The sequence below is a fragment of the Talpa europaea genome (genome assembly GCF_964194135.1).
Source record: "Talpa europaea genome assembly, chromosome: 12".
Lineage (NCBI taxonomy): Eukaryota > Metazoa > Chordata > Mammalia > Eulipotyphla > Talpidae > Talpa > Talpa europaea.
In genome coordinates, this window is record NC_140079.1 from 19312121 (window position 1) to 19323236 (window position 11116).

The window sequence follows — 11116 nt, forward strand, 5'->3', positions numbered from 1 at the left end:
ATAAATAAAAGAATATAATGATTTGGGGCTTGAAGGATTTATTCTTGGGACTTTCTGGTGATTCTTAACTCTGCAGAATGTACATCTTTCTCTCTCCTTTCCTAATGGGCCACTTCTCTTCCTACAGACTGTCATGTTTACAGTCATAGTCACTACCTCATTCCAGTTTTGAGTGTGATGTGCCATCTAGTAGAATTCAATGTACCGAAGTCTTAATCTGCAAAAGACCTAATCCTGAGCTCTAAGAGCAGCCCGGACTGAGGCACCCCAAACAGCTCCTGCTCTTTGGTCTGGCGGCTCTCTATGGCTCTTATTTGGACAAAGTATTCAAGTAGGAGGCAGATCCTGGTGGGGAGCCCATGGATCAGCTGACCTGAGTTTGAATCCTACTTTGACTTAGGGCAACTCTTTTCTAAGTCTCAGTTTGTCAATATATTAGGAATTATAACACCAGCCTTAAGTGGTTGTTATAAAGGCCTCAGAGTACTTGGGTGCCCAGTTCTTTGTATTGCGGTTAGCACACAGGGCCATAAATATTAATGTAGTGTGGGCACTCCCACTTCACCTTTGTCTTTAGGCATCACCTTTAATCACACTTTAAAAAATAGAACTGTTTTCCTGGAGAGCTGCCCACATGGCACAGCAGACCTCTCCTGACTCTCCAGCAGCTCCCCTCAGCAGTGTACTTCAGTCAGTCTGCCTGTTCTGCTCCCCACTCTGTCTCTGGTGAATCCTCTCACCCACCACACCTCTGGCCTGTACCCCAGCTCTTGTATGCATAAATAAATAAGTCTTTAAAAAAAAATAAATAGAGGGCCTCCCCGGTGGCGCAGCGGTTGAGCACTGGGTTGCGAAGCTGCCCGCAGCCTCTGCGGCGCAGGTTCGATCCCCGGCTGCTCCCCGGCCACTGCAGGAGGGTCCCACATGGGGCACAGACCTCTCCTGCCGCCCGCTGCTCCCCTCAGCAGTGTACTTCGGTCCTTCTGCCTGCTCTGCTCCCCGCTCTGGCTCTGGTGAATTCTCTCACCCTCCCGCCTTTCTGACTGTACCCAGTGCATGTATAAACAAAAAAAAAAAAACAAATAAATAAAAAATACGTGCCTCTTTAAAAAGAAAAAAAAAAGAAATAGAACTGTTTTTTACTTCAGGCTTGTAGTGTCAACAGAGCAGAGGAAGTAATACAGAATCCACCAACTGTGTGCCACAGCTGAGGAGATCAAGTTGTAGAGTTCCGCATGCTAGCTTTCTGGGGCAGTCCTATTTGTAGACATTGAATCTAGCCTAGGGGGCATGATAACTTGTTCATGGACCCTTTACTTCCAATGCAGCGTTATAGGGTTAATATCTTGGCCCTCCTGGCCCTCCTAACTTTGACTTAACTGCCAGTTTGAGGTCATTGGAGGGGACTGCCAAGAGTTTGTAGGTAAATCTGGGAAGCATATGCTGGCTCAGGACGAGCTAGAGGCGAAAGTAGAAATGAATAGGTGGTAGGTCTGATTCTCAAACCAGAAAGACTGGGGCACACGGGAGCCCAGCGTGCCGTGCCAGCTTAGCCGAGCAGGGGCGGCCCCGCAAAGGTAAGGACTCGCCTGTCGCAATCGCTCCCATTCCCGCCCAGGGGAGGTTCCTCCCCTCGGAGGAGGGCGGCGGAAGTGACGCAGCCCGTCCAGAGCCGGGAGTCTGAAGCTGCAGGACGAGCTCAGGCCCCGCGTGCCACCGGGTGCCCGCCGGCCGGCGCGGCCGGCCCCCCCGGATCCCGGGGCGCGGTGGCGGCAGCCCCCGGCCTACTTCCCGAGCACAGCCATGTCCGGGAACGGCAGCGCGGCCGCAACGGCGGTGAGTCCTGAGCCGGTGACCCTCGCGACTTCGGGCTTCCGGACTAGCGGGGCAATGATTGGCCCCAAGTTGCCACCTTCCGGCGTCGATTGGTCGGAACGGCTGTCCGTCACTTTTTTTTTTTTTTGGTCCGAGTAGTTTTTAAAGTTACCCTGAGGGTTGAGTGAAGGGAACCCCATTCCTGCGGCAGTCTAGGTGGGGTTCACTCTAGGCGTGGTGTCCCCGGCTCTAGTTTAGTGTCCCAGCCCAGGAAAGTTCTTCTTTCAGAACTGAGCGCTTATTCCCCTGGACCCTTGGTCACGAGACCGGGCCGCGGAAAGAGGCGACCACCTTAGGGGAAAATGTTCCACTTTGGATCGCGAGAGGAAAACATACCAAGACTCCAAGCTGCACGCAAACATCCTGAAACAGCCTTCTCCCTCCCTTTTTATTCCGTTTAAGCCGTCACCCAGTCCCAGTCTACTCTCTAAGTCCCCAGCTGAGACACACGTTTGGGTTACTGTGGTGGGTGGGAGGTGGCCACCCTTGGGGCTTCCTATTCTAGCCAGCCGCTGGAGCTTTGGACTTGTGCGAATGCAAATTACAGTCTGTGGCGATCACTGCCAGCCTGAGATAAGAAAGAGATGGGGCAGCTGCTTATCTCCCCGTTAGCCTGCTGGTGAGCAGAGGGATTCACTGTCATTGCAGACACTCCGGAGCCCTGGGCTAAGAGTAGGAAGAGCTGGATTCTAGTTCCAACTCTCTGCCCATTACTAGCTGTGTGACCCTGGGCCAGTCACTTCACCCCTCAGAGTTAGCATGGCTTCAGAAATGCCAGGCCTGTCTTCGAGATAGGTTGTTATGAAGATTAAAAGCACTATCTAGTGTGTATCAATAAATAACTTTTTTTTTTTATAGAGGCATGTTTTTATTTATTTATTTATTTATTTGCTTGCTTGTTTTGTTTATACATGCACTGGGTACACTCAGAAGCTCGGGAGGGTGAGAGAATTCACCAGAGCCAGAGCGGGGAGCAGAACAGGCAGAAGGACTGAAGTACACTGCTGAGGGGAGCAGCGGGCGGCAGGAGAGGTCTGCGCACCATGTGGGACCCTCCTCCGGTGGCCGGGGAGCAGCCGGGGATCGAACCGGCGCCGCTGAGGCCGCAGGCAGCTTCGCAACCCAGCGCTCAACCGCTGCGCCACCGGGGAGGCCCAATAAATAACTTTTTAATGACAGTTTGACATAATTATGTTGTCTAGAATGACTGAACTTAAAGGAATGTTTGAACCTAGCAGTTTCTGGGACCTTAGATTCCTTTCTGCGGGGTTTCTGTGGCCCAGAATTTTAGTCTCATGGTTAGCATGTCAAGCCTCACCTCCTTTCTCAGGATCCCCCAGAGCCGATTTTTTTGGAGAAGTGGTTGCCCCGGAGTAGACCAGAATCCAAAGGCAGACAGTAGTCACCACCAGCAACAGAGGCCCTAGGCCTGTCTGCAAAAGAACTCATGGAATGAAGATCCCAGAACAGGGAAAGTTCTAGATAGTTGCTGTCTGATGTAGGAAGAAATAAGACCTTTGTCTTAGACTGAAGAACCCAGTTTCACCTGCTTGGCACTAAATACCTTTGTGAAAGGCAAGAGGAAGAGGCGTGTCCCTTGAACTCTCGGCTTTTTCTCTGATGCCCCAGTATTTCCTTGTTGGTAAAACCAGAATCAGTACTCTAAGTGAATGGACATTAGGCAACTCAGCCTCTTAGTCTTATGGAACATCAGATGAGGAAGATAATTGCTGCCAAACCTCTTCATTTTGTAGACGAACAGATAGCTACTGAGTGGTTGATGTTTTCAAGTCAAGGTCATCAGCCAAGAGGCTGAGTAGGACTTCGCCAAATCTCTTGACCCCAGTCCTTGTAGGTATGCATTTCACCCAGATTGAGGAATCTGTAGTGTGGCAGCTGTGGAGTAGCTCTTGGCATCTGGGTGGCACTGCAGCTTTTCTTCAGTGCCTGCTCTGTTGTGGGAGCTGAATTTGGCCTCAGTGACTCAGCACAAGTTCCCCTATGTGGTCCCTGCTGTCCTGCCCCTGCCTGCTGCAGGTCCCACCCTCCCTCTGGCCAGGCTGATGGACCTTATCTCTTTACCCAGCTGGCTGTGTAGCACTTCTACTGCTTTGGCTAGGGTGGGCTTCAGGGCTCAGTGTCCTGGTTACTGCAGGAGAAGAAACAGCAGCTGTGGGTCCTACGGTCTCTTGCTTGTCTGGATCCGTGAGAAGGGCTGAAGGTACTGAGGAAGGTAAAGGGTCCAGATTCATCGTATTTCTCCATCCCAAGGCTGCCGGCCACAGGCCCAGGGGCAGAGGTTCCTTTCATCTAAGCCAGTGGTTCTTGGTCAAGGTACTGAGGAACATGGGAGCACAGGGTACTGACCTAGGGACTTTTTCTGCAGGAAGAAAACAATCCAAAGATGAGAGTGATTCGTGTGGGTACCCGTAAGAGCCAGGTGAGTGCAGATACCAGAGGGGAGCAGGATTATTGAAGAGTTCAGTGCTCACAAGTTGGGGGGCCTGGAGGGTCAATTCTAAGCAGCTCTAGAATGGAGACAATGGGGTGACTGGGAATTAATTCCTCTGCTGAGTGGCAGAGCACATAATGTGGAGAGATTGTCTCTAGATTGGAGAAATTGTTGGGGTATCAGGGATTCCCAGGCCAGATCCCTCTCATTCCTAGGTGGACATTCAATCCCCTTTCTGAATTCCAGTCTCTTCAGGAGTTCTGTAACCCTGAAGCGTTTGGGACAGTGGCCAGGAAAGGGCAGGACTAATATGCATCTCTGTCCCCAGCTGGCGCGCATACAGACGGATAGTGTGGTGGCAACGCTGAAAGCCTTATATCCCAGCCTGCAGTTTGAAATCAGTGAGTTTTGGGGAAAGGAATGAAAGCTATAAGATAGGGTTTCTGGCTGTCCCTGGTCCCAAAGGCTGGTCCATTGACCCTGAGACTTCTTGATCTTTTCTTCCTCTGAACACCTCCCGCGCCAATCCCCTGGCCTACCTGGCAGTTTATGGCTTCTGCATTGGGTCTTTTTATGAATGTGTCTTTTCTTCTTCCTTGGTCGATCATTCCCATAGGGACTGGGGCTTGTGAGCCTCTGCATTTACCATGAATCTTCACACAGTGCAGGGCTCAGTGGGGCTCAGTCAACGCAGATCAGTGAATGCCTGATTGATTCTCTCCTTAGTTGCGATGTCCACCACAGGGGACAAGATTCTTGACACTGCACTCTCTAAGGTAACATTTTCCTCTAATCCTTGTCCCACCTTCTTCTTTCCTTCCCCCAAGAAATTTACTCTGTGGCTCTTTTTGCCCAGTAGATTGGAGAGAAGAGCCTGTTTACCAAGGAGCTGGAACACGCTCTGGAAAGGAATGAGTAAGTGAAAGGCAGGGGAGCATCTGGTGCTGAGCCCCAGCATGCCCCAGACCTGAATATCAGCTAGGCTCTTGGGCTTAAACCCTTGGGTAGTTTATTTATTTTTTATTAAAGATTTATTTATTTATCTATTTATACAAGCACTGGGTACAGTCAGAAGCGCGGGAGGGTGAGAGAATTCACCAGAGCCAGAGCTGGGAGCAGAGCAGGCAGAAGGACCGAAGTACACTGCTGAGGGGAGCAGCGGGCGGCAGGAGAGGTCTGCGCGCCATGCAGGACCCTCCTCCAGTGGCCGGGGAGCAGCCAGGGATCGAACCAGCGCTGCAGAGGCCGCGGGCAGCTTTGCAACCCAGCGCTCAACTGCTGTGCCACCGGGGAGGCCCAACCCTTGGGTAGTTTAGAGTGGGGCGCATATGTGGCTTTTTTCAGGCCTCAGAAAATGACAGTATCTTGGTTCTGAGCCATCTGGCTGCCTGAAATGCAAGAGATTAGCTCGGGGAGGAGGGGTGGGGGTTCCAGACTCCCAAGGACTTGGAAAGACCCACTCTCTGACCTGCTCTAGACTCTGACACAGAGGTAGGAGTAGGTGGAGAGGGGATGGGGAGTGAACCCCATCTCTTAGTCTCCTCCTATCTTTCTAGGGTGGATCTGGTTGTTCATTCCCTGAAGGACCTGCCCACTGTGCTTCCTCCTGGCTTCACCATTGGTGCCATCTGCAAGTAAGAGTGCTGCCAGTCTGGGGCCCCGGGCAAGGGGGAGGCATCATATTAACCTTTTTCCCTGTGGGACTTGGCCCTCTGCATCTAGGACTGTCACCCCTGCTCTGAGGAGTGTCAAGCATGACCGAAAGCTCAGAAAATGCCAGTTAGTTGACTAGCGAGAGTGTGGAAGTAGCCTGACTTCAGATTTCTCCCTCATTCTGTCACCTCACTTCTACCCCCAGGCGAGAGAACCCCTATGATGCTGTTGTCTTTCACCCAAAATTTGTTGGGAAGACGCTAGAAACCTTATCAGAGAAGAGGTGAGTGGGGCCTGGATAGGCATGTTGATGGGATGTGCACAGGATAAGGGGGGTTGGGGGAGGAAGAGAACAGTGCCCTTCCAGGACTAACCTTACTTAAAACACTCTCACTGTGCAGTGTGGTGGGAACCAGCTCCCTGCGGAGAGCTGCCCAGCTGCAGAGAAAGTTTCCACATCTGCAGTTCAAGAGTATTGTATCCTTTTAGAGGGAGGGAGCAGTAGCCAAGGAACAAGTTGATGTCCAGAGGGCCCTGGAAATCCTGAGAGCAGAAGGACTTCCAGAGGGAGTGAATCATGGGGGCAGTGGACTATCCTTCCTCTCACCCACCTACCCACCCACCCATCCGTCTATAATCCTTTAGTGTTTTCTTAGTTTGAGGCAAGTGCCCAGCACTGGAGATAATAGTGAGCAAGATCTGTATTGTCCCTGCTTACACAGTTTACATTTTAGTCAAGGAAACAGACCAAAGGCATTGATAATAGTGATACTGAACAGTGTAAACCTTGGGGGATGGAAGTTACTTCCATTTTTCTTTAATATTCTATGTTGTTTTGATTTTTACAATGAATGTGATAAGACTTGTACACTGATTACCAGAACAGTATGGGCTAAGTGCTCCCATGTATAAGTAGGAGATTCTCTCAAGCTTCCAGCTGGAATATCTAAACACAGACTTTGGGGGTCAGGGAAGGCTTCTCAGAGATCTTGTAACCTTGGGTAAGTTTTTTAATCTCTATCATTTTTATGTCTGTAAAATAGAGATAATATCTACCTCATGGAAGTGTTGTGGAAATTAAATGAGTTAACACAGGTAAAGCACTTTGGAACAGTCTCTGGCATCTAGTATGAGATGTAAGCTGTCATGATGAAGCTAAGAACTGAAAGATGAAAAGTTAGGAACAGCACGAGGCTCCAAACTGTCCAGCGCTTGTGGTCCTTAGCATCTTTCCACAGCGGGGAAACCTCAACACACGACTTCGGAAGCTGGATGAGCAGCAGGAGTTCAGTGCCATCGTCCTGGCTGTAGCAGGCCTGCAGCGCATGGGCTGGCAGAACAGGGTGGGACAGGTAGGGGCTGTCCCTGTTCCCTGTCCAGTCAATCTTCGTCTCCTGCCTGCCTGTTTTCTCTTCTTGAACGCCTACCTACCTCTAACACTGCAAGCTGGGAATGATCCCAGGCTGGGAAGACTGAGGATTCAGAGACTAGACTCTCACTTTTGGTTGATCAGATTTTGTTTGCAAGGGAAGCCCCTTCTCACTGCTGTATTTTATTTTTTAATTTTTTAAGATTAATTTATTTATTTATACAAGCACTGTGTACAGTCAGAGGTGCGGGAGGGTGAGAGAATTCACCAGAATCAGAGTGGAGAGCAGATCGGGCAGACTGATGAGGTACACTGTCCCGCTGCACTCCTGCGCACCATATGGGACCGTCGCTGGCGGCCGGGATCGAACCGGCGCTGCAGAGGCTGCGGGCAGCTTCGCAACCCAGAGCCCAACTACTGAACCACCAGGGAGGCCCCTCACTGCTGTATTCTTTTAGGGATCCACATCTTTACCTTTTTGACTGCCTGTTCTGTCCCCACAGATCCTGCATCCTGAGGAATGCATGTATGCTGTGGGTCAGGTATGCTCAACATCTTAATGTACCCCTTTCCTTTGTTCTCAACCACAAAGCTGGTGGCACAACCTCAGCATCTGCTTCCCCATAATAAACACTCCCAAGGAGGGGCAGGCCTTAGGAGGTAACTGGCTCAAAAGGCCCAGGGGAGCAGGTGGCAGTGGACTGATTCCCAACCTTAGCTCCATTGGTGGGAGAAAGGTTGGGCCTGATGGCTAGGCTGTTTTTTATCAGGGGGCCCTGGGCGTGGAAGTTCGAGCTAATGACCAGGACATCTTGGATCTGGTGGGGGTGTTGCATGATCCTGAGACTCTGCTTCGCTGCATCGCTGAACGGGCCTTCCTGAGGCAGCTGGTAGGACCTGTGTTCCTCTGGTAGAGGAGTGGGGTGTTGGGGAGGGTAATGAGATTTCTCAAATTAATGCTGTGTATTTAGTGGTAACTTATTCTTGAATGTTGTGCGTGAAGAGGACCCAATTCTGGGACCCCAGTTTCTTTTTCAGTTATATTTGAGGTTTATTTATTTTTGAGGGTTCTGGTCACAAGGTGGTGTTAAGTGAGAAATTCTTGTTGCAGGAAGGAGGCTGCAGTGTGCCAGTGGCAGTGCATACTGTTATGAAGGACGGGCAAGTAAGCAGAAGATGGGTGGGGGGAGGGTAGTGGCATTTTCCCTATGCATCCTGAGTGCCATGAGAAGAACCCAGGTTTCTGAGGAGACCCCTCTCAGAATATGCTGAGATAACCATTTTCTTCCCCAGCTGTACCTGACTGGAGGAGTCTGGAGTCTGGATGGCTCAGATAGCATGCAAGAAACCATGCAAGCCACCATTCATGTCCCTGCCCAGGTACCAAGGTTGAAGGTGAGGGAGAGGGAAAGAAACCAGGCTCCATGTTATTTTCCCTTTGTGCTCATCAAAGCCCACCTCCTTCCCTCACCCAGCATGAAGATGGTCCAGAGGATGATCCACAGCTGGTGGGCATCACTGCCAGGAACATTCCACGAGGAGCCCAGCTAGCTGCTGAGAACTTGGGCATCAGCCTGGCCAACTTGTTGCTGAACAAAGGAGCCAAGAACATCCTGGATGTTGCACGGCAGCTTAATGATGCCCATTAACTGGTCTGTGGGGTGCAGGTGTCTGGACTGCCACTGTCAAGTGCCTACACCCCAGTCGTCCGTGCCCCATTTTCACTGCTAACTGGGTAGTGACTACCCCAGGGGATCGAACTGCAGGGTCAGAGACCTCGAGGGACTTGCCTCTTGCCCCATCACTAGGTGGGGGCTTCATCTCCTTAGAGATAAAGTCCAAACCACAAGTTTGAATGTAACTAACTCTACTAATAAATCAGCTCTGAAGGTGGTCTTTTTGGTGGGGTTGCAAAAAAGGACAAACACGAAACCCTTTACTTCAGATACTGGGCTCTCTGTCTAATTTCTCTTGTTACACTGTTTCTGCCTCAGCAGTTCTGTTAACAGAATAACGTTTCCCAGGAAAAAAACATGAAAAAGCCATAAACTTAAAATCTTTAAAAAAGAAAAACCCTATGACTTGCCCCTCTATCAATACTAGGGGCCTTAGTCTTGGAGTCCTCCGCCCCCACTGCCTGAGGAGCCTGCAGAAGACCAAGAAGCCCTCAGTCCTACCACTCTTGCAAAATGAGAACAGACACTTCATTAAAAAAAAAAAAAATCCTTTAATAAACAAAATTAGTCCATCTGAAACGCTCCAATACCTAAAGGTACTAGTCTTGGGTTGGCTGCAAAATTCCAGTACAGACGCCCGAGGAGGCTCAGTCCGGGCGGGGATCAGCCGACGTGTGCTGGTATCTGGGCGCATGGCTTGCCGAGCTGAGCTGCTGGAAGGGGAGAGCGGGCGAGGGCAGGCGGGGGCCGCAGCCCCTCCCGCCGGCTCCTCCGGGGCCGGCTGTCATCTGAGGAAGGCTGTGCGCGCTGCCGCGGCCGCGCCTCACCTCACAGGCCTCTGAAGATGGAGGGAGACCTGACGTGGAAGCCCCGGGGGTTGGCGGCCAGGGGGGCTCAGAACCAACGAGCCGTCGCGCCCCCGCCGCAGGCTGCAAGTCAACAGTCGCGTCCGCGGCGCCGGCCTGAGCACCACGCGGAGGGGCCGGGGCCGGGCCGCGCAGGTCGGCTGAGGAGGTCGCCGGCGACCGTCCGCTCCGACTCACCTTCAGGCCGCCGGCCCTGGCCCTGGCCGCACACCTGGGCCTTCCAGAGGGGGCCGCGGCGAGCCCGGGGCCGGCTGAGTCACGCGCGCGGGGCGGGCAGGTGCGGCGACCCCGCCCCCCCCCCGCGGCCTCTGCGCCAGCCGCGCGCGCGGCCCCCCCGCCGGGATAACGGGGAGGCCGCGGGGGGAGGGGCGCCGGCGCGGGCGGAGGGGAGGCGGCGCGGGCGGGGGCCCGGCGTGGCCAGCTCTTTCGGTGAGGGCGGTGGTGGCCCTGAAAAGGGCCTTTGTGGTGGCGCGGGGCGGGCCGGGCGGCCCGGGGCGGCGGCGACGGGCGGGCGCCTCAGTACTCCTGAGAGGCCTGCGTGGCCTTCTTGCCGCCGGCGGGCGCCTTCGGCCCCACGGTGGCGCTGGTCTTCTTGGGCAGCAGCACGGCCTGGATGTTGGGCAGGACGCCCCCCTGCGCGATCGTCACGCCGCCCAGCAGCTTGTTGAGCTCCTCGTCGTTGCGGATGGCCAGCTGCAGGTGGCGGGGGATGATCCGCGTCTTCTTGTTGTCGCGGGCCGCGTTGCCCGCCAGCTCCAGGATCTCCGCGGTGAGGTACTCGAGCACCGCCGCCAGGTACACCGGCGCGCCCGCGCCCACCCGCTCGGCGTAGTGGCCCTTCCGCAGCAGCCGGTGCACGCGGCCCACCGGGAACTGGAGGCCGGCGCGCGACGAGCGCGACTTGGCCTTGGCGCGGGCCTTGCCGCCCGTCTTGCCGCGGCCCGACATGCTGCGTGAGGTAGCGGAGCGGTGAGGAAAAGAGGCGCCGAAGGGCCGCCGAACAGCCGACCGCCGCAGTCCAACTGCCGCCGCGAGCGCCCGGGAGCCGCCCTTATAAGCCCCAGGGCACACCCCCGCGCCCTCCTGATTGGCTCTTATGCCTACTGCCCGCCTCCGGTTGGTTGCGCTTAACCCTTGGGTGACGCACGTCGACTGAGGGAGCGCGCCCGCCCATTGGCCGAATTTGAAAAGCTCTTGCCCGGGGAAAAAGGCGAGGAGGGGCGGT

General features: G+C 53.6%; 2 protein-coding genes across 9 annotated transcripts; one reads left to right on the forward strand and one right to left on the reverse strand.

The window, feature by feature from the left end:
- Positions 1-1803: 1803 nt before the first annotated feature.
- HMBS (hydroxymethylbilane synthase) lies at positions 1804-9088 on the forward strand (the record flags this gene model as incomplete). 8 transcript variants are annotated; one of them, XM_084249266.1, is made up of 14 exons in its annotated part: positions 1804-1836; positions 4262-4315; positions 4656-4728; positions 5054-5103; positions 5187-5242; positions 5884-5961; positions 6186-6263; positions 6382-6457; positions 7219-7332; positions 7853-7891; positions 8120-8239; positions 8461-8514; positions 8643-8729; positions 8825-9088. In XM_084249266.1, the coding sequence occupies 14 exons, from the start codon at positions 1804-1806 to the stop codon at positions 8996-8998; spliced, it is 1086 nt and encodes a 361-aa protein (XP_084105392.1). In that variant the 3' UTR covers positions 8999-9088. The 8 variants fall into 8 exon arrangements, with proteins under 8 accessions (XP_084105392.1, XP_084105393.1, XP_084105394.1 ...); XM_084249267.1 differs by having other exon boundaries at positions 7853-7882; XM_084249268.1 differs by having other exon boundaries at positions 5072-5103.
- Positions 9089-10407: 1319 nt separating this feature from the next.
- H2AX (H2A.X variant histone) lies at positions 10408-10839 on the reverse strand (the record flags this gene model as incomplete). Its single annotated transcript, XM_084249557.1, has 1 exon — positions 10408-10839. The coding sequence occupies one exon, from the start codon at positions 10837-10839 to the stop codon at positions 10408-10410; it is 432 nt and encodes a 143-aa protein (XP_084105683.1).
- Between the last annotated feature and the right edge of the window lie 277 nt (positions 10840-11116).